Raw genomic sequence first — 23,209 nt, 5'->3', positions numbered from 1 at the left:
GACAGAGCGCTGCGCTGTGTGTAGGGGGCTATGGAAAGCCACTGGGGAGTTTAGGTTTGACTCCTTCAGGTTTATCGTTGAAGCTGCTTCACTCAACTCTGCCTCACGCCCCACCACTACAGAGTTTAGTTAGCTTCTTAGCTAGCTGAAAAAAAGGTTAGTGTTATTAGCCTTAGCCTATTTAGGTAGCTCTAACCAGCTAGTCTGCCACTGCCACAAATTATATCAGAAATTGGCTTGGCCAAAGCACCCAGATAAAGTTAAAGAAGGAGAACGATGAGCAGCAGCATCAAACCACGAGGCCGCCGCCAAGCCCAGCAGCGATGATGCTGCTGAGTGCAAAGCCTACCCAGCCTTCTACAAGTGCCGCCAGGATAGCCTATTGGTTGTCTTGGCAGCCTATTGGTTTTCATGGTAGCCTATTGGTTTTCATGGTAGCCTATTGGTTTTCGTGGTAGCATATTGGTTTTCTTGGTAGCCTATTGGTTTTCTTGGTAGCCTATTGGTTTTCTTGGCAGCCTATTGGTTTTCATGGTAGCCTATTGGTTTTCATGGTAGCATATTGGTTTTCTTGGTAGCCTATTGGTTTTCTTGGTAGCCTATTGGTTTTCTTGGCAGCCTATTGGTTTTCATGGTAGCCTATTGGTTTTCTCGGTAGCCTATTGGTTTTCATGGTAGCCCATTGGCTTTCATGGTAGCCCATTGGTTTTCTTGGTAGCCTATTGGTTTTCTTGGTAGCCTATTGGTTTTCTTGGTAGCCTATTGGTTTTCTTGGTAGCCTATTGGTTTTTGTGGTTGCAAAAGGAACTGTACTGTATTGGAAACATGTTTATGGTAGGCTGGCATTGCTTACGTGGGTGGAATTTGATCCACAGAAGTGTATTGTGCCATATCACAACGTGTTCCTGAACTCATGAGCGCCATGATTTTACATGTTTGAAGTGGCCCTATTGGTTCATTTATTTGGCGAGACAGCTGTGCATGGCTGCATCTCACTGTAGGAGGCTGTGTTTTGGTTATTTGGATCTCCATTTGCCTTTACTGTGCTTGTTTACTGTTTGTTTACATATATTTTATATATGAATGCTTCCGCTCAGTGTTTGAGATCAATTGACACCCTTTACCATGGAGCGTTAGGATTTATTTTTAACTACAAAACCCTTACCCTTTACAGTGCCTTGCAAAAGTATTCGGCCCCCTTGAACTTTGCGACCTTTTGCCACATTTCAGGCTTCAAACATAAAGATATAAAACTGTATTTTTTTGTGAAGAATCAACAACAAGTGGGACACAATCATGAAGTGGAACGACATTTATTGGACATTTCAAACTTTTTTAACAAATCAAAAACAGAAAAATTGGGTGTGCAAAATTATTCAGCCCCCTTAAGTTAATACTTTGTAGCGCCACCTTTTGCTGCGATTACAGCTGTAAGTCGCTTGGGGTATGTCTCTATCAGTTTTGCACATCGAGAGACTGACATTTTTCCCATTCCTCCTTGCAAAACAGCTCGAGCTCAGTGAGGTTGGATGGAGAGCATTTGTGAACAGCAGTTTTCAGTTCTTTCCACAGATTCTCGATTGGATTCAGGTCTGGACTTTGACTTGGCCATTCTAACACCTGGATATGTTTATTTTTGAACCATTCCATTGTAGATTTTGCTTTATGTTTTGGATCATTGTCTTGTTGGAAGACAAATCTCCGTCCCAGTCTCAGGTCTTTTGCAGACTCCATCAGGCTTTCTTCCAGAATGGTCCTGTATTTGGCTCCATCCATCTTCCCATCAATTTTAACCATCTTCCCTGTCCCTGCTGAAGAAAAGCAGGCCCAAACCATGATGCTGCCACCACCATGTTTGACAGTGGGGATAGTGTGTTCAGGGTGATGAGCTGTGTTGCTTTTACGCCAAACATAACGTTTTGCATTGTTGCCAAAAGGTTCAATTTTGGTTTCATCTGACCAGAGCACCTTCTTCCACATGTTTGGTGTGTCTCCCAGGTGGCTTGTGGCAAACTTTAAACAACACTTTTTATGGATATCTTTAAGAAATGGCTTTCTTCTTGCCACTCTTCCATAAAGGCCAGATTTGTGCAATATACGACTGATTGTTGTCCTATGAACAGAGTCTCCCACCTCAGCTGTAGATCTATGCAGTTCATCCAGAGTGATCATGGGCCTCTTGGCTGCATCTCTGACCAGTCTTCTCCTTGTATGAGCTGAAAGTTTAGAGGGACGGCCAGGTCTTGGTAGATTTGCAGTGGTCTGATACTCCTTCCATTTCAATATTATCGCTTGCACAGTGCTCCTTGGGATGTTTAAAGCTTGGGAAATCTTTTTGTATCCAAATCCGGCTTTAAACTTCTTCACAACAGTATCTCGGACCTGCCTGGTGTGTTCCTTGTTCTTCATGATGCTCTCTGCGCTTTTAACGGACCTCTGAGACTATCACAGTGCAGGTGCATTTATACGGAGACTTGATTACACACAGGTGGATTGTATTTATCATCATTAGTCATTTAGGTCAACATTGGATCATTCAGAGATCCTCACTGAACTTCTGGAGAGAGTTTGCTGCACTGAAAGTAAAGGGGCTGAATAATTTTGCACGCCCAATTTTTCAGTTTTTGATTTGTTAAAAAAGTTTGAAATATCCAATAAATGTCGTTCCACTTCATGATTGTGTCCCACTTGTTGTTGATTCTTCACAAAAAAATACAGTTTTATATCTTTATGTTTGAGCCTGAAATGTTGCAAAAGGTCGCAAAGTTCAAGGGGGCCGAATACTTTCGCAAGGCACTGTATATACCAGGGTTGGCTGGTCTTCTCTATTCACTCGTAGGCTTTATACTTTTATTTACAAAGCCATTTTTATTCCTCAGAAATGTGGTGGGTACTCTCTTCGTTCACAAGACTTTATCCTGCTAAACTGTTCCAAATGTCCGAACTGAATTTGGTAAAAGGGCTTTTATGTACTTTGCGCCATCCATTTGGAACGCCTTACAAAATAGTTTTCAACTGGAAGAACATGTCCCGAGTGGTGTTTTTAAATCATTGATGAAGGATTTTGAGCCTGATTCCTTAACCTGTCAATGTTTTCAATGTGCTGTTATATGATTACGTTACACTCCTGTGACTTCTAAGGTTTAACTAGATGACTTGTAGTGTTCATGTTGTCTGTCTGTAATTGTGTAATGACTCGGTGCTGCCTATCAGGGCCAGCACGCTCTTGAAAAAGAGATTTCAAACCTCAATAAAGGTAAATGTAACTAGCTTAAATATATATTGTGTCATGCTTTTATCCATCTGATATTTTGTTGACTAGGCCTACTACTTGTTATCGCTGTTCTGTTCACATTCATTAGTTCTCATTTGCAGTTGTGTCCATACTCTAAGCCAAACTGCTATTCAGTATTTTTGTTTTGCATGCATGGAAAACTAGGTTACTCCTTTCAGCATTTAGTTTGCATTATTTTCGTAAGACAGCTGTGTGTACATAGTGTGTAATAAGTGAGTTACCCTATCTATCTTGTAGCCTATATTCATTACCAAAATGGAGCTGTCCATTGGGCTGATACAGCACAGCGGAGATACAGATTTTGTGCTAACCTGTCACTCAATCATTTGTATAGACATAAAACTATTTATATATACTTTATATATACTTTGTTTACTGTGATATAAGCAGAATTCAATATAATTCCAATGCAAGAACCCGCCAAAATAGTATCCTATCTTATCCTGGCTCTGGGTCTGATCTGCCCCCTAGTCATTTTATCCTGGCTCTGGTTCTAATCTGCCCCTTAGTCACCTTATCCTGGCTTTGATCTGCCCCCTAGTCACCTTATCCTGGCTCTGGGTCTGATCTGCCCCCTAGTCACCTTATCCTGGCTCTGGGTCTGATCTGCCCCCTAGTCACCTTATCTTGGCTCCGGGTCTGATCTACACACTCACCGAGTCGATGAGCTCCATGGTCTCTGCGAACTCGGGGATGGTCTGCAGGGTGGAGAGCACAGAACTAGCCTCCACAGCCAGGAACTTACTGGGGGAGACATGGCGCTGAACCTGGTGTTGACCCTCCTCTGCCAGCCTCCAGCCCCCCTCAGCCAGCTCCACTGGTGGCCCTTGGCCTTCCTCTGCCCCCCTCCAGCCCCCCTCAGCCTGCTCCACTGGTGGCCCTTGGCCTTCCTCTGCCCCCCTCCAGCCTCCCTCACTCTGATCCTCCAGACTGCTGCTGCTGGTGGTCATGGTGTCATCTGACACACTGTCTGCCCAGCTGGAGTAATGCTCCACACTCTGAGAGAGAAGAGACTGGGGTTAGGGTGCTGCTGATGGCGGGGTTGGACACCAACCAGGTCAGTAAGGCTGACTGGATTCGGAAAACACCCAATGAATGAAGTTATGACGTTTCAAGGAAGTTCAATCAAGTTTAGACGACAAGGAAATGTAACGGAATTCATACCCAAAAGTCTCCCAACACCCAAACTTGTTCCCTCAGTCTAAAACATCATTGAACCTCATTGAGCAGTCAGTGGTAGGCATGTATTGTAACACACCAAGATATTTTATCATTTAAAATCTGAACCACTGACATCATAATAGTTTGTTCTGCAACGCAGGTTATAATGAGGTAAATGGATGGAGTGAATAGATGAATGAAGAAAGGCAACGAGGGGGGGGGGGTCTGCTATGGAAGCCACAGTGGTTTGGTGAAAGAAGGGAAAAGGTTTAAAAAGAAGAAGAAAAAGGAGGAAACACATGTTTGGTTCCAAACCACTGGCTGAAGTGACACCGTGCACTACTGCTGTGAGGAGCAGATAGGAGGCTGGCTGAAGTGACACCGTGCACTACTGCTGTGAGGAGCAGATAGGAGGCTGGAGGAAGTGACACCGTGCACTACTGCTGTGAGGAGCAGATAGGAGGCTGGCTGAAGTGACACCGTGCACTACTGCTGTGAGGAGCAGATAGGAGGCTGGCTGAAGTGACACCGTGCACTACTGCTGTGAGGAGCAGATAGGAGGCTGGCTGAAGTGACACCGTGCACTACTGCTGTGAGGAGCAGATAGGAGGCTGGCTGAAGTGACACCGTGCACTACTGCTGTGAGGAGCAGATAGGAGGCTGGCTGACGTGACACCGTGCACTACTGCTGTGAGGAGCAGATAGGAGGCTGGCTGAAGTGACACCGTGCACTACTGCTGTGAGGAGCAGATAGGAGGCTGGCTGAAGTGACACCGTGCACTACTGCTGTGAGGAGCAGATAGGAGGCTGGCTGAAGTGACACCGTGCACTACTGCTGTGAGGAGCAGATAGGAGGCTGGAGGAAGTGACACCGTGCACTACTGCTGTGAGGAGCAGATAGGAGGCTGGCTGAAGTGACACCGTGCACTACTGCTGTGAGGAGCAGATAGGAGGCTGGCTGAAGTGACACCGTGCACTACTGCTGTGAGGAGCAGATAGGAGGCTGGCTGAAGTGACACCGTGCACTACTGCTGTGAGGAGCAGATAGGAGGCTGGCTGAAGTGACACCGTGCACTACTGCTGTGAGGAGCAGATAGGAGGCTGGCTGAAGTGACACCGTGCACTACTGCTGTGAGGAGCAGATAGGAGGCTGGCTGAAGTGACACCGTGCACTACTGCTGTGAGGAGCAGATAGGAGGCTGGCTGAAGTGACACCGTGCACTACTGCTGTGAGGAGCAGATAGGAGGCTGGAGGAAGTGACACCGTGCACTACTGCTGTGAGGAGCAGATAGGAGGCTGGCTGAAGTGACACCGTGCACTACTGCTGTGAGGAGCAGATAGGAGGCTGGAGGAAGTGACACCGTGCACTACTGCTGTGAGGAGCAGATAGGAGGCTGGCTGAAGTGACACCGTGCACTACTGCTGTGAGGAGCAGATAGGAGGCTGGCTGAAGTGACACCGTGCACTACTGCTGTGAGGAGCAGATAGGAGGCTGGCTGAAGTGACACCGTGCACTACTGCTGTGAGGAGCAGATAGGAGGCTGGCTGAAGTGACACCGTGCACTACTGCTGTGAGGAGCAGATAGGAGGCTGGAGGAAGTGACACTGTGCACTACTGCTGTGAGGAGCAGATAGGAGGCTGGCTGAAGTGACACCGTGCACTACTGCTGTGAGGAGCAGATAGGAGGCTGGCTGAAGTGACACCGTGCACTACTGCTGTGAGGAGCAGATAGGAGGCTGGCTGAAGTGACACCGTGCACTACTGCTGTGAGGAGCAGATAGGAGGCTGGAGGAAGTGACACTGTGCACTACTGCTGTGAGGAGCAGATAGGAGGCTGGCTGAAGTGACACCGTGCACTACTGCTGTGAGGAGCAGATAGGAGGCTGGAGGAAGTGACACTGTGCACTACTGCTGTGAGGAGCAGATAGGAGGCTGGAGGAAGTGACACTGTGCACTACTGCTGTGAGGAGCAGATAGGAGGCTGGAGGAAGTGACACTGTGCACTACTGCTGTGAGGAGCAGATAGGAGGCTGGAGGAAGTGACACTGTGCACTACTGCTGTGAGGAGCAGATAGGAGGCTGGCTGAAGTGACACCGTGCACTACTGCTGTGAGGAGCAGATAGGAGGCTGGCTGAAGTGACACCGTGCACTACTGCTGTGAGGAGCAGATAGGAGGCTGGCTGAAGTGACACCGTGCACTACTGCTGTGAGGAGCATATAGGAGGCTGGAGGAAGTGACACCGTGCACTACTGCTGTGAGGAGCAGATAGGAGGCTGGAGGAAGTGACACCGTGCACTACTGCTGTGAGGAGCAGATAGGAGGCTGGAGGAAGTGACACCGTGCACTACTGCTGTGAGGAGCAGATAGGAGGCTGGCTGATGTGACAGCGTGCACTACTGCTGTGAGGAGCAGATAGGAGGCTGGAGGAAGTGACACCGTGCACTACTGCTGTGAGGAGCAGATAGGAGGCTGGAGGAAGTGACACCGTGCACTACTGCTGTGAGAAGCAGATAGGAGGCTGGAGGAAGTGACACCGTGCACTACTGCTGTGAGGAGCAGATAGGAGGCTGGAGGAAGTGACACCGTGCACTACTGCTGTGAGGAGCAGATAGGAGGCTGGAGGAAGTGACACCGTGCACTACTGCTGTGAGGAGCAGATAGGAGGCTGGAGGAAGTGACACCGTGCACTACTGCTGTGAGGAGCAGATAGGAGGCTGGAGGAAGTGACACCGTGCACTACTGCTGTGAGGAGCAGATAGGAGGCTGGAGGAAGTGACACCGTGCACTACTGCTGTGAGGAGCAGATAGGAGGCTGGAGGAAGTGAGAGGAGGTTAATGGTGGCGGCCGCATGGCGAGATGGCAGGAAGCACTGAAAATGGGGATGGGAGGGGTAGAACTACGAAGCGTAACGGGAGTGTGGGGAGAGGGGTGAGATGGGTAGACTACTATGACATCCCTACAGCATAACTACAAGCTCAAGTGGACTAGGCTACATCATCACACACATACACACTGAGAGTGTGTCTTACACATGGGCCTCGGCACTGGGCCTGTCTCTGGACCTCGGTCTCTGCTGACATAAGCAGCAGCTCAAGCTCCTTAATTCTCTGCTCTTTGTCTGGGTCATCATGGCAGGACGGCTGGAGTAAACACACACGGGAAGGAGAGGAGGAGTGGACGGAGGGAGTGAAGAAAAGGTCGGCAGGGAAAGAAGGAAGGAGAGAACAAATTTACTCACAAATGACTCATATCAGACTCAGGCTTACTCTGATTAACACCAAACCAAGACACCGAGAAGAAACAGAAATTCAGGCAGGTCATTTAGTTGTTTGATTCAGAGGGTGATTAATACAAAGTAGACTGAAGTTAGTATGGTGGAAAGGTACAAAAAAGGGATGGTAAAGTGGACAGGATTGGAAGACACTTCTACTGATTTAGCTCCATGCTTCAGTCCAAACCTTGAGCTTTTGAGTCAAACAACATATCGGACTCTTGGCCAGCTGTAAAGGACAGGTCACTCACCAATAAGTAGCTGGAGGAGTCTGGGAGGCTGTCCATCAGCTGGCCACAGTGAGGGCTATAGAGGTAACCCCCAAGCTACAACACACAGGAACATTAAACACGGATCCTTTCAATATGCCAATAAACCTTGTTTGAATGAAACGGAACAGAAATGTCTGAGAGGCCTCTCACCTGAGTTGGTCCAGCTATGCCCAGAGGGCTGTGCCCACCGTGGGGGGTGTCTAGTTGGGGGACACAGGGTCTGTGGTGGCGTCGCTTCAACCCCCCATGCTCTGAGCTGAATCCCCTGCAGCCCTCCTGGAGGTACCCCTCGTGCTCCACTTTCCTCCTCATGGTGGAGTTCCAGTGATTCTTGATGGAGTTGTCTGTCCTATAAGGGAGGTTGTTCCATTTTTTACATTTATTTTAAATTGATCCGTTATTTTACCAGGTAAGTTGACTGAGAACACATTCTCATTTGCAGCAACGACCTGGGGAATAGTTACAGGGGAGAGGAGGGGTATGAATGAGCCAATTGTAAACTGGGGATTATTAGGTGACCGTGATGGTTTGAGTGCCAGATTGGGAATTTAGCCAGGACACTGGGGTTAACACCCCTACTCTTACGATATGTGCCATGGGATCTTTAATGACCTCAGAGAGTCAGGACACCTGTTTAACGTCCCATCCGAAAGACAGCACCCTACACAGGGCAGAGTCAATACCCTGGGGCATTGGGATATTTTTTTTTAGACCAGAGGAAAGAGTGCCTCCTACTGGCCCTCCAACACCACTTCCAGTAGCATCTGGTCTCCCATCCAGGAACTGACCAGGACAAACCCTGCTTCAGAAGCAAGCCAGCAGTGGTATGCAGGGTGGTATGCTGCTGGCATACTTTAAATACTAAATACTTTAGATCTGTCCAAAAACCTAACAAAACCTACGCTTTTGCCCTTAGCCTTACACCTTTGGTAATGGGACCAGATACTACTATACTCTAGGTGTAGGAAATATGAAGGAAAGCTGACCAGGAGAAGAAGGGAAGCCACTTTTACTCTATTGAGATGTAACCACCCACTTTTACTCTATTGAGATGTAACCACCCACGTTTACTCTATTGAGATGTAACCACCCACGTTTACTCTATTGAGATGTAACCACCCACATTTACTCTATTGAGTTGTAACCACCCACATTTACTCTATTGAGATGTAACCACCCACGTTTACTCTACTGAGATGTAACCACCCACGTTACTCTACTGAGATGAACCACCCACATTTACTCTCTTGAGATGTAACCACCCACATTTACTCTATTGAGATGAACCACCCACATTTACTCTATTGAGATGTAACCACCCACTTTTACTCTATTGAGATGCAACCACCCACTTTTACTCTATTGAGATGCAACCACACACTTTTACTATTTTGAGATGCAACCACCCACTTTTACTCTATTGAGATTCAACCACCCACGTTTACTATTTTGCGATGTAACCACCCATGTTTACTATTTTGAGATGTAACCATCCACTTTTATATTTTGAGATGTAACCACCCACATTCACTATTTTGAGATGTAACCACCCATGTTTACTATTTTGAGATGTAACCACCCACTTTTACTATTTTGAGATGTAACACCCACTTTTATATTTTGAGATGTAACCACCCACTTTTACTCTATTGAGATGTAACCACCCACTTTTACTCTATTGAGATGTAACCACCCACTTTTACTCTATTGAGATGTAATCACCCACTAACTCAGGCAAAGAGATGTACGGTATATCATTCCGTTACCTTCCAGGCAGCAGCTTGGAGATCTCGGCCCAGCGGTTGCCCAGGCGTTTGTGGGCCTGGTAGATGATGCTGTCCTCTTCCTGGGTCCAGGAGGACTTCTTCACCTCAGGGTTCAGATGGTTGTGCCAGCGCTCACGGCACTGCTTCCCGATCCGCCCCTGCAGGTGCTTGGCAATCACAGACCAGCGCTTGGGGCCATATTTATGAACCAGGTCAATCACCTATACACACAGGAGCAAAGAAGACAGGGACTTCTTACAATGCAATCCTCTGGACTTAAAAAATATGCATACTGCAGGGGTAGGCAACTTTCGGGGTGCCCGAAACATAATTTAAATCATTTGTACACTGCAAATTGACCACAACTAAGCCCAAAAAGTGATTGTATTTGAAAATAACAATAATTTCATACCTTAATAACATTGAGACATGATCACGTCTCTTTTTTTTTGTGTGGGAATACTTGGGAACATACAGGGAGGTGTGGGGGAATTGGAAATGGAAGGAATCACACCGCCTGTTCCCAATCCCTGGCATACTGTATAGTATCTATTACTGGAGGGAATCACACCGCCTGTTCCTGACCCCTGGCATACTGTATAGTATCTATTACTGGAGGGAATCACGCCGCCTGTTCCCGACCCCTGGCATACTGTATAGTATATATTACTGGAAGGAATCACACTGCCTGTTCCCGACCCCTGGCATACTGTATAGTATCTATTACTGGAAGGAATCACGCCGCCTGTTCCCGACCCCTGGCATACTGTATAGTATCTATTACTGGAAAGAATCACACCGCCTGTTCCCGACCCCTGGCATACTGTATAGTATCTATTACTGGAAGGAATCACGCCGCCTGTTCCCGACCCCTGGCATACTGTATAGTATCTATTACTGGAGGGAATCACACCGTCTGTTCCCGACCCCTGGCATACTGTATAGTATCTATTACCGGAGGGAATCACGCAGCCTGTTCCCGACACCTAGCATACTGTATAGTATCTATTACTGCACGGAATCACACCGCCTGTTCCCGACCCCTGGCATACTGTATAGTATCTATTACTGGAGGGAATCCCGCCGCCTGTTCCCGACCCCTGGCATACTGTATAGTATCTATTACTGCAGAGAATCACGCCGCCTGTTCCCGACCCCTGGCATACTGTATAGTATCTATTACTGGAGGGAATCACACCGCCTGTTCCGGACCCCTGGCATACTGTATAGTATCTATTACTGCAGAGAATCACGCCACCTGTTCCCGACCCCTGGCATACTGTATAGTATCTATTACTGGAGGGAATCACGCCGCCTGTTCCAAACCCCTGGCATACTGTATAGTATCTATTACTGCAGAGAATCACGCCGCCTGTTCCAAACCCCTGGCATACTGTATAGTATCTATTACTGGAGGGAATCACGCCGCCTGTTCCAAACCCCTGGCATACTGTATAGTATCTATTACTGGAGGGAATCACGCCGCCTGTTCCAAACCCCTGGCATACTGTATAGTATCTATTACTGAAGGGATAAATGCCATTACCGCACAAACAGAGGTGCCACATCGTCATTGGCAACACTAGAGAATGTCAAGAATGCAGCTGAAGAAGTAGAACTAGTTGCCACAACACTTCTGTCATGGAGCCAAACATGTCTTGTCATCTCTTAGCAGGCCCACACCACCCAGTGCTATTATCTTCCTGAATATCTTACTTCTAGCATGTCACTAAGGGCAAGCCAGAGCAATACTATCACTGGCGTGTTGTGATGTGAGGCCTAGATGTTGGAGGAACAAAATATCAATCTTGACATTCCAGTAGGCGAGGCATCATGTAGTTCTATTTAAGGAATGTATTGTTCACCTTCCAACTATGAGAGATATGGCCCTAAAGCCTGGCTGAGGAGGGGCTCAGGACCAGGGAAACTTGGAGAGCTTTGGTTGTTCTAAAGCATGAGGTAGTGAGTTGTATGCACAGCCAATGAAAACTACTGCAGGGTCTATGGGCTACAAACAGGAATAGAGAGTGGGAGAAGAACGTGTGTACTGTATGTTCCTTTCAATGTTTCAGATTACAAAAAAGGTCTGTGATGTTCATCCTGCAGCTTGTTTTTTATTGTGTTATCAACGAGCCGCTCCAATAAAATTCAGAACAATACATGTTCTCGCTATCTCTTTATCTACTTCTTTTTCCACACCAGGTTGGGGTAACTCCCATATCCACTTACCTTCTGATCCTCCTCTTTTGTCCAAGGTCCTTTCACCAGCTCTGGGTTGAGCACCTTCTGCCAGCGGTGCTGACACTGGCCATCTGTCCTTCCCTGTGACAGACACAACGCAGAGCACAACACCTCTTTAACACACAAACCCACCTGCAGCTGTCCCTCCCTGAGTTATCATATACACATACACACACTTGCTAATAACCCCACCTCACACAACACCTGTGAGTACCACTAATAACCCCAGCTCACACAACACCTGTGAGTACCACTAATAACCCCACCTCGCACAACACCTGTGAGTACCACTAATAACCCCAGCTCACACAACACCTGTGAGTACCACTAATAACCCCACCTCACACAACACCTGTGAGTACCACTAATAACCCCACCTCACACAACACCTGTGAGTACCACTAATAACCCCAGCTCACACAACACCTGTGAGTACCACTAATAACCCCACCTCGCACAACACCTGTGAGTACCACTAATAACCCCAGCTCACACAACACCTGTGAGTACCACTAATAACCCCACCTCACACAACACCTGTGAGTACCACTAATAACCCCAGCTCACACAACACCTGTGAGTACCACTAATAACCCCACCTCGCAGAACACCTGTGAGTACCACTAATAACCCCAGCTCACACAACACCTGTGAGTACCACTAATAACCCCAGCTCACACAACACCTGTGAGTACCACTAATAACCCCAGCTCACACAACACCTGTGAGTACCACTAATAACCCCAGCTCACACAACACCTGTGAGTACCACTAATAACCCCAGCTCACACAACACCTGTGAGTACCACTAATAACCCCAGCTCACACAACACCTGTGAGTACCACTAATAACCCCAGCTCACACAACACCTGTGAGTACCACTAATAACCCCAGCTCACACAACACCTGTGAGTACCACTAATAACCCCAGCTCACACAACACCTGTGAGTACCACTAATAACCCCAGCTCACACAACACCTGTGAGTACCACTAATAACCCCAGCTCACACAACACCTGTGAGTACCACTAATAACCCCACCTCACACAACACCTGTGAGTACCACTAATAACCCCAGCTCACACAACACCTGTGAGTACCACTAATAACCCCAGCTCACACAACACCTGTGAGTACCACTAATAACCCCACCTCACACAACACCTGTGAGTACCACTAATAACCCCAGCTCACACAACACCTGTGAGTACCACTAATAACCCCACCTCGCACAACACCTGTGAGTACCACTAATAACCCCAGCTCACACAACACCTGTGAGTACCACTAATAACCCCAGCTCACACAACACCTGTGAGTACCACTAATAACCCCAGCTCACACAACACCTGTGAGTACCACTAATAACCCCAGCTCACACAACACCTGTGAGTACCACTAATAACCCCAGCTCACACAACACCTGTGAGTACCACTAATAACCCCAGCTCACACAACACCTGTGAGTACCACTAATAACCCCAGCTCACACAACACCTGTGAGTACCACTAATAACCCCAGCTCACACAACACCTGTGAGTACCACTAATAACCCCACCTCACACAACACCTGTGAGAGTCACTTTTCTTATCCAGATAATAAAATGTTGTTCATCACAAGCTTCGTAAACAACAGGTGTGGACTAACAGTGAAATGCTTAATTGCCCCTCCCAACAATGCAGAGAGAAAGAAAATTTAGAAATAATAGAAAAGTAAATCACGTAATAATAAAAGTAATAATAGATACATAATGAGTAATGATAACCTGGCAATATACAAGAGGTACCAGTACTGAGTCAATGTGCAGGGGTACGAAGTAATTGAGGTAGATATGTACATATACTAGGAATAAAGTGACAGATGGTTAAACAGTAGCAGCAGCAAATGTTTGCGCAAAAGGTCCATGCAGATAGTCCGGGTAGCTATTTGGTTAACTATTTAACTAACTATTTAGCAGTCTTTGCATAGGTACCGCTTGCTGTGCGGTAGCAGAGAAAACAGTCTATGACTTGGGTGCTTGGAGTCTTTGACAATTTTTAGGGCCTTCCTCTGATACTGCCTGGTATAGAGGTTCTGGATGGCAGGGAGCTCAGCCCAAGTGATGTACTGGGCCGTACACACTACGCTCTGTAGCGCCTTGTGATCGGATGCCAGTAAGTTGGCATAGCAAGCGGTGATGCAGCCAGTCAAGATGCTCTCAATGATGCAGCTGTAGAACATTTTGAGTATCTGAGGGCCCATGCCAAATCTTTTCAGCCTCCTGAGAGGAAAGAGGCGTTGTCGTGTCTTCTTCACGACTGTGTTGGTGTGTTTGGACCATGATAGGTCCTTAGTGATGTGGACCTGGTCCACTACAGCCCCGTCGATGTGAATGGGGGCGTGCTCGGCCCTTCGTTTCCTGTAGTCCACGATCAGCTCCTTTGTCTTGCTGACGTTGAGGGAGAGGTTGTTGTCCTGGCACCACACTGCCAGGTCTCTGATCTCCTCCCTATAGGCTGTCTCATCGTCGTCAGTGATCAGGCGTACCACCGTAGTTTTGTCAGCAAACTTATGATGGTGTTGGATTCGTGCGCGACCACACAGTCGTGGGTGAACAGGGAGTACAGGAAGGGACTAAGCATGTACCCCTAAGGGGCCCCCGTGTTAAGGGTCGGTGTGGAGGATGTGTTGTTGCCTACCCTCACCACTTGGCGGCGGCACATCAGGAAGTCCAGGATCCAGTTGCAGAGGGAGGTGTTCAATCCTAGGGTCCTTAGCTTAGTGATCAGCTTGGAGGGCACTATGGTGTTGAACGCTGAGCTGTAGACAATGAACAGCATTCTCACATAGGTGTTCCTTTTGTCCAGGTGGGAAAGGGCAGTGTGGAGTGATATAGATATTGCGTCATCCAGGAAGTCTGGGATGATGGTGTTGATGTGCGCCATGACCAGCCTTTCAAAGCATTTCATGGCTACAGATGTGAGTGCTAAAGGGAAATAGTCATTTAGACAGGGACTATGGTCGTCTGCTTGAAACATGTAGGTACTACAGACTGGATCAGGGAGAGGTTGAAAACGTCAGTGAAGACACTTGCCAGCTGGTCTGCACATGCTCTGAGTAGGTGTCCTGGTAATCCATCTTGCCCTGCGTGCTTGTGAATGTTATCCTGTTTAAAGGTCTTACTCACATCGGCCACGGAGAGCATGGTCACACAGCCGTCCGGAACAGCTGGTGCTCTCATGCATGTTTCAGTGCTCCTTGCCTTGAAGTGAGCATAGAAGGCATTTAGCTCATCAGGTAGGCTTGTGTCACTGGGCAGCTTGCGGCTGAGTTTCCCTTTGTTATCCAGGATAGTTTGCGAGCCCTGCCACAGCTGACGAGCGTGAGAGCTGGTGTAGTAGGATTCGATCTTAGTCCTGTATTGATGCTCTGCCTGTTTGATGGTTCAATCGGAGGCCGTAGTGGGATTTCTTATAAACGGCCGGGTTAGTGCCCCACTCCTTCAAAGCGGCAGCTATAGCCTTTAGCTCAGTGCGGATGTTGCCTGTAATCCATGGCTTCTGGTTGGGATATGCACGTACAGTCACTGTAGGGTCGACGTCGTTGATGCACTTATTAATGAAACCAGTAACTGATATGGTAAACTCCTCAATGCCACCAGATGAATCCCAGAAAATATTCCAATCTGTGATAGCGAAACAGTCCTGCAGCTTAACACACAATTCATCGGACCACTTCCGTATTGACCGGGTCACAGGTACTTACTGTTTGAGGAGTTTTTGCTTGTAAGCAGGAATCAGGAGGATAGAGTTATGGTCAGATTTGCCAAATGGAGGGCGAGAGAGAGCTATGTGTGTGGAATAAAGGTCCATTTTTTTCACCTCTAGTTGCACAGGTGATGTTGGTAGAAATGAGGTAAAACAGATTACAGTTTTCCTGCATTTCCCCCCATTGCTATTACATATCATCAATATATAGACATGATTTTTGTTAGTGTGTTACTGTGCTTATTACAGAAAGCTTTGTATTTTAACACCATGTTCTAACAGTGTGTAATGATTAAGGGGAAAAAATGTTTTACTTACTTGAAAATTATTAGCTACTAATTTCCAGGAGTCTGCTCCATGCTGCTCCACTAACTTCTTCAGCCTCTCGTCCTGCAGCGAGAAGGGGGGTGGGGGGGGGGGGGGGGGGGGGGGGTCAGAGAGAGACAGTCAGGAGCCAACCTTCCTGAGACACTCCCTTCATCCTCAGTGCTTCCATAAGGTAAACGCCCTTTACACTTTTTTTTAGCAGGGGACACAATAGGGCTTCCTACATATCATGCCATAGAAAAGCAGCAGATTGCTGCAGACAATACATTTATAAACAAACAGACTGTTGGACCACAGCACACTTTCATGCACATACTATTCTCAATCCATTTGAACACTAAAACAATGCAAGACAGATCCAATAAATAATGGTTCAACAGTGAGCGCAATAAAGTAACTAGCACATTTGACCAAACTGGCCCGCTCATATGCCTCTTATAGAATTAGCCCACCTCATCGCGAGACCATTTGCCTTTGCACAGTATCTTCTTGTCTTTGCTCTTGTCCTTACTCTCAGGATCTGTGGAGTGTAGATCTTCATCCTCAGACTCACTGAAAAAGGAGAGATGGAGAGGTAGAGGAAAAAGAGAGAGAGAGATACTCTTGTTTTTTGCTCTCTTTACATTTCATTATAGTCAATCACTAATCAACACAGCCACTTGAGTAAAACAAGAGCATTGACATAATCATGACACAATATTACAGGGTGGACTCAGAACTAGTGACATCAATAAAACATAAAAAGACACAAGCAGGAACAATACATCATTCATGCCACAACTGAGTCACATACAGCGCCAACCCACTGATAGCCAATTACAAATAACCGTCCAATTTCAAACTGAATCAGAAGTCAATGGATCGAGCAGGCAGTCATTCATGGTGAAGTAGGATTGGCAGTAGTCTCAGTCTCAGTACGTGGCGTGCAGAGACGGAAACAGAGTTGAGACTCATATTAAACAGAACATTCCTGACCATAATTAGAGTAGCCTAGCCGTCCCTTGTTCCCTGCTAGATTAGGCATTATGATGCCAACCCTGACTGTGGCAAACTGCCTCTATACCTAGGTGGTAAAAGGGTAAAAGCTAGTCTTATTGGGTATAGTGAAACAACTGTTGCCTTTTTGGGGGCAAATCCACCTTCACACAACTGTCCCTTTTTGCCTCGAATGTTGATTTTAGGAAAATAGGGCCAACTTAAACACCTATAACTCACAATCTATAAGATTTAATCAAGACAGCAAAAAGCTGTAATAGTGGACACAGCTTTCCCTTCTCCAATGTGAAACTCTGCCACCAGAGAAAGTAGTTGTGCACACTTAGCTCTGTCCATAGAAATGTCTTGTTGCTGGGCAACACTTCCTTCATGGCGTCACGTTGTGCCAGGGGTAGAACATCTAATAAACAGACAGGGAGGAGGGTTGAGGACAGTGGTTACCCAGAGTAATCACAGAGCAAGTTCACACTGACACTGTTCCAACGGCTGAGACGCACCAGAACCAGAGCTATGTAATAAATCTACACCACAGCTGTCAACAGAGACATACTGAGCTATTGGTCTCATTGCATTCCAGATATTGTCAAATAAGAGTCTGAAGTTAGATACTATCACAGCACAGTAACATAATATGGGCCTACATGCAATTGACTGATTCCAAGGCCAGCCACAGCCCCATACAATCCCAGAGACTGAAGGACAGGGGCTGCATTCAGAAGAGCACAATGTGGTGTGAACGTTTAGATATGCAGTACCAGTCAAAAGTTTGGACACACCCACTCATTCAGGGGGTTTTCTCATTTTTTTACTATTTTCTACATGGTAGAATAATAGTAAAGATATCAAAACTACGAAATAACACATATGGAATCATGTAGTAACCGAAAGGGCGGCAGGGTAGCCTAGTGGTTAGAGCGGTGGACTAGTAACCGGAAGGGCGGCAGGGTAGCCTAGTGGTTAGAGCGGTGGACTAGTAGCCGGAAGGGCGGCAGGGTAGCCTAGTGGTTAGAGCGGTGGACTAGTAACCGGAAGGGCGGCAGGGTAGCCTAGTGGTTAGAGCGGTGGACTAGTAACCGGAAGGGCGGCAGGGTAGCCTAGTGGTTAGAGCGGTGGACTAGTAACCGGAAGGGCGGCAGGGTAGCCTAGTGGTTAGAGCGGTGGACTAGTAACCGGAAGGGCGGCAGGGTAGCCTAGTGGTTAGAGCGGTGGACTAGTAACCGGAAGGGCGGCAGGGTAGCCTAGTGGTTAGAGCGGTGGACTAGTAACCGGAAGGGCGGCAGGGTAGCCTAGTGGTTAGAGCGGTGGACTAGTAACCGGAAGGGCGGCAGGGTAGCCTAGTGGTTAGAGCGGTGGACTAGTAACCGGAAGGGCGGCAGGGTAGCCTAGTGGTTAGAGCGGTGGACTAGTAACCGGAAGGGCGGCAGGGTAGCCTAGTGGTTAGAGCGGTGGACTAGTAACTGGAAGGGCGGCAAGGTAGCCTAGTGGTTAGAGCGGTGGACTAGTAACCGGAAGGGTGGCAGGGTAGCTTAGTGGTTAGAGCGGTGGACTAGTAACCGGAAGGGCGGCAGGGTAGCCTAGTGGTTAGAGCGGTGGACTAGTAACCGGAAGGGCGGCAGGGTAGCCTAGTGGTTAGAGCGGTGGACTAGTAACCGAGCTGTCGTTCTGCCCCTGAACAGGCAGTTAACCCACTGTTCCTAGGCCGTCATTGAAAATCGGAATTTGTTCTTAACTGACTTGCTTAGTTAAATAAAGAAAAAATAAAGTGTTAAACAAATCAAACAATATTTGAGATTCATCAAAGTAGCCACCCTTTGCCTTGATGGCAGCTTTGCACACTCTTTGCATTCTCTCAACGAGCTTCACCTGGAATGTTTTTGCAACAGTCTTGAAGGAGCCCTCGAGGGGTGTTGGGTCATTGTCCTGTTGAAAAACAAATGATAGTCCCACTAAATGCAAACCAGATGGGATGGCATATCGCTGCATAACGCTGTGGTAGCCATGCTGGTTAAGTGTGCCTTGAATTCTAAATAAATCACTGACAGTGTCACCAGCAAAGCACCTCCTCCTCCATAATTCACGGTGGGAACATCCGTTCACCTACTCTGTGTTTCACAAAGACATGAAGAACCAAACATCTCAAATTTGGACTCATCAGACCAAAGGACAGATTTACACTGGACTAATGTCATATTGCTCGTGTTTCTTGGCCTAAGCAAGTCTCTACTTCTTATTGGTCCTTTACTAGTGGTTTCTTTGCAGCAATTCGACCATGAAGGCCTGATTCACACAGTCTCCTCTGAACAGTTGATGTTGAGATGTGTCTGTTACTTGAACTCTATGAAGCATTTATTTGGGCTGCAATTTGAGGCTGGTAACTCTAATGAACGTATCCTCTGCAGCAGAGGTCTTCCTTCCCTGTGGCAGTCCTCATAAGAGCCAGTTTCATCATTGCGCTTGATGGTTTTTGCAACTACACTTGAAGAAACTTTCAAAATTCTTGAAATGTTCCGCATTGACTGACCTTCATGTCTTAAAGTAATGATGGACTCTCGTTTTTCTTTGCTTATTTGAGCTGTTCTTGCCATAATATGGACTTGGACTATCTTCTGTATACCCCCTAACCTTGTCACAACACAAGTGACTGGCTCAAACGCATTAAGAAGGAAAGAAATTCCACAAATTAACTTTAAACAAGACACACCTTTTAATTGAAATGCATTCCAGGTGACTACCTCATGAATCTGGTTGAGAAAATGCCAAGTGTGCAAAGCTGTCATCACAACACAGGGTGGCTATTTTGAAGAATCTTAAATATAAAATATATTTTGATTTTGATTTGTTTAACACTTTTTTTGGTTACTACATGATTCCATATGTGTTATTTCATAGTTATGTTGGCTTCACTATTATTCTACAATGTAGAAAATAGTAAAAAATAAAGAAAAACCCTTGAGCGGGTGTGTCCAAACTTTTGACTCGTACTGTAAATATATTTTGTAGGATTAACATGCATCTCGTACATGTAAAATAAGGAATTTAATCTCTGTTCATTGCATTTTTTTCCACATTCAGCCTGATGCCATCCTCCTGGTTTCGATGAAATGTTGGGTGGATTTACAGCAGTCTTTCTCCCCTCTCTAAAGAAGGTCAAAGTATGAAGTTCCTAAATATGGCTCTGTTGTTTTTGTCTCTGAAATGCACTCACATGCGCCACCAGCACAGCAGATGCACACACACACATTCAAACACTCTAACATGTACACATGCTGTACACATTCGAACACACACACTGTGGTGAGGAAAACAAGGCCTCCCACAGGTTTCCAGTACTGGCCTGTGATGAAAGGGCTTCTTCAGTGGTGACTGGGACATGCCAATTGAATTTCAGCATAATTCCCTCACTACAGGAAAGAGAGAGGTGGAAGTGGGTCTGAGCCCAGGGTGTGTGCTCCCACATAAACAGGCTCTTTGTAATATCTAGGTGTGTGGCATAAAGGTGTGTGTGTGTTGTGTGTGTATGTGTATGTGTGTGTGAGAGTGGCGCGGGCTGCAAGGAGGCAGGCCCGGGGTGTGGCTAAACTAATAGGTCAGACCTAACGGTCCAGGCAGAATTAAACAGGAGTTTCAAAATCGACTCAGGGGGATTGGTATGATTTCTTATATAAGAACTTGGCCAAGGTGCCTGAGCCAGTACTGTGCCGAGTCTTACTTTCTCTCAAACAACGTATTCATAGACTACTAAAGTCATCTTAATCTATGTGTAATACCTACGTAATATGTGTACAATGTTGGCGAATGCACAAAAATATATTTTCTAAATCAAGCGTGTCATATTCTTCATATGCTTTTTCAATGCCTCATTTATTATGTGAATAAAATATAAAACTGAAATAATGGCTTCTGTAGACTGTGTTCCCACAGGTTTCTTCAATTCAAACTTGAACTTCCATGTGAAATGTAAAGCAGAGGGAGAGGTAGAAAGGACCATCCTCCACCACCCTGGCCCTCCCCTATCACCACCAGATGGGGCACACCGAGGGGGTAGGGTCTAGGAGGGGTAGAGGGTGGAGGGATACACACACGCCACTGAGTTGTTCGTTCAGATGGAAATGACGTCATTGTCATGTTTGTGTGTTTAAGGGCAGTTAGCAAGGCTCCAATCAGCCTATAAATCAATAGTTAATTCAGCCATCCAGGGCGGCAGGTAGCCTAGTGGATAGAGCGTTGGACTAGTAACCAAAAGGTTGCAAGATCAAATCCCCAATCTGTCATTCTGCCCCTGAACAAGACAGTTAATCCACTGTTCCCAGGCCATCATTGAAAATAAGAACTTGTTCTTAAATGATGTGCCTAGTACATTTTTTAAAAATCAGGCTCAAATTCACAAATACTAATAACACACAGCTGTGTCATTCTAGCCTTACCTCAGAGGGAAAATATCTCCATAAATTAATACATTCGTGCTCTGATTATCCTATATACATTATTTTTCATATATATAATTAACAAACTAAATCTGATTTGTGAAAACAATAGACATCTTTTAGATGCCTAGCCTACAGTAGTAACATTCTCTGTTTACCATTTTATGGGACTCTCTGTTATAGGGGATTTTCCAAACATGTACCCACACAATGTGGCAGAATGGTGCACAAAACAATCACAATCCTATGTTGGACTATGTTTTTTTCTAAATCAATACATCTATTTTATTTCCCTTGAACAATAATGTCCATACTAAAACAACAGAGGGCTGGGCCATCTAATATATTTTTTCTGTAGCCTTAGATAAAAATAGCAAGCGTTCTATCTGTTCAATAGTCTTACTCGTGCTACGTCTCACGGTAATGGCTAGAATGGATCCAACTTTTGTCAAATTAACGTCACATTTGACTTTTCGTAGCAGGTTAGGAGAATTTACGCAGCAATGCAGCAGGTTAGGAGAATTAACGTATCCGGTTAGGATAATTAGGTGAAGGTTAGGAAAACAACTAGGGTTAGCTAAAATTCCCCCAAAAAACTAACTTTTGACGTTCATTTTACGAAAGTTGGATCTCTTCTAGCCAAGACCACATCTCACAGACTGTCAGCCATGTTTTCTGTTCGAGGGAAAGATGGCAATAAATGGGTGTTGAATTGAGCAACAAAATACAATACAGACCAAAGCAGTTACATAACCCACCGAACAACTCAAATCAACGTTTTTTATTTGTTTTATCAAAGTTAGCATGACCAAAAGGGACATAACCTAGTCTACTACAAAATAAGCAACTCAAACAGCTGTGCTGGTTCACAAGCTCGCGACATGCTTTGGTTATTCACTGAAGAGTGCCACATGCACTTTTATGACTGTTCTATTCCCAAACATTTTGCGCAAACATCCAGCTAAATAAAGTATTGATGGAATTGATTCAACTATTTTAATTAACCTTTAGAATCCTAACGAGGCGGTAATTTGCTGTAGCCTACTGTATTTCAATATCTAACTAACACGTTATGTGACCGTGAGCAGGTGCTCGTGATGTGTCAACGATCAACGTGACATCTGGCTCAATATAATGCCATGCCTGAGCAATGGGTTTCACTATGAATTGCATCTTTACTATAGCTATTTTGTTGCAACATTTTTGTATCATATCTGAAAACCATTCAAATATAGCTAGTACGCAGCCAAATGAACTACAGATTTAGCAGCAATGTGTCACCTACCTGCGCGACTTTATGTTGGCCATAATGACAGCTGATCAAAGCTTTTCAAATAAGAAATCCTCTATTTGTAGTTGGTCTAAAATCCATATAAAAGCGAATTAGATGATCTCCATGGACAGTTATCCATACAGTCCGATGTCTGTCATCTTCCAGTTTATTTTCACACAGTAGCCTAAAATACAGTGCCACACTTTCGCTGGTTAGCTAGCGATTCACTTTCATGTCAAACTCTTTCTTGTTGTAGGAATTGTGTGCAATCGTAAATAAAAACGCATCTCCTTATATTTTGCATGTCACCGCGATGCATGCAATGTCAATATCCGATCGAATAGGATGTGAACATATATAGCAAGCTAACCTGCCTTGTAGGCTACACACTGTTCTCCCTCCCACTGTACTTCTATTTTGTTATTTTC

General features: G+C 46.0%; 1 protein-coding gene across 4 annotated transcripts in view; it reads right to left on the bottom strand.

Annotated features, from left to right (window-relative positions):
* LOC109899274 (myb-related protein A) overlaps positions 1–23,209 on the bottom strand; it is a 27,789-nt gene extending 4,580 nt beyond the window's left edge. For 2 of the 4 annotated variants that reach the window (XM_031836311.1, XM_031836314.1), the window contains exons 1-9: positions 22,794–23,209; positions 16,541–16,640; positions 16,080–16,151; positions 12,000–12,092; positions 9,771–9,991; positions 8,155–8,353; positions 7,984–8,058; positions 7,491–7,601; positions 3,952–4,293 (exon numbers count right to left, since the gene is read on the bottom strand). In XM_031836311.1, coding sequence (XP_031692171.1) covers positions 3,952–4,293; positions 7,491–7,601; positions 7,984–8,058; positions 8,155–8,353; positions 9,771–9,991; positions 12,000–12,092; positions 16,080–16,151; positions 16,541–16,640; positions 22,794–22,816 — 1,236 coding nt within the window. In that variant the 5' untranslated portion in view covers positions 22,817–23,209. The remainder of the gene's footprint in view (positions 1–3,951; positions 4,294–7,490; positions 7,602–7,983; positions 8,059–8,154; positions 8,354–9,770; positions 9,992–11,999; positions 12,093–16,079; positions 16,152–16,540; positions 16,641–22,793) is intronic. The other 2 variants (XM_031836310.1, XM_031836312.1) reach the window with 2 other exon arrangements.

The sequence above is a fragment of the Oncorhynchus kisutch genome, linkage group LG11 (genome assembly GCF_002021735.2).
Source record: "Oncorhynchus kisutch isolate 150728-3 linkage group LG11, Okis_V2, whole genome shotgun sequence".
NCBI lineage: Eukaryota > Metazoa > Chordata > Actinopteri > Salmoniformes > Salmonidae > Oncorhynchus > Oncorhynchus kisutch.
The sequence above is the reverse complement of the archived record's forward strand: the minus strand, read 5'-3'. Positions and strand labels throughout refer to the sequence as shown.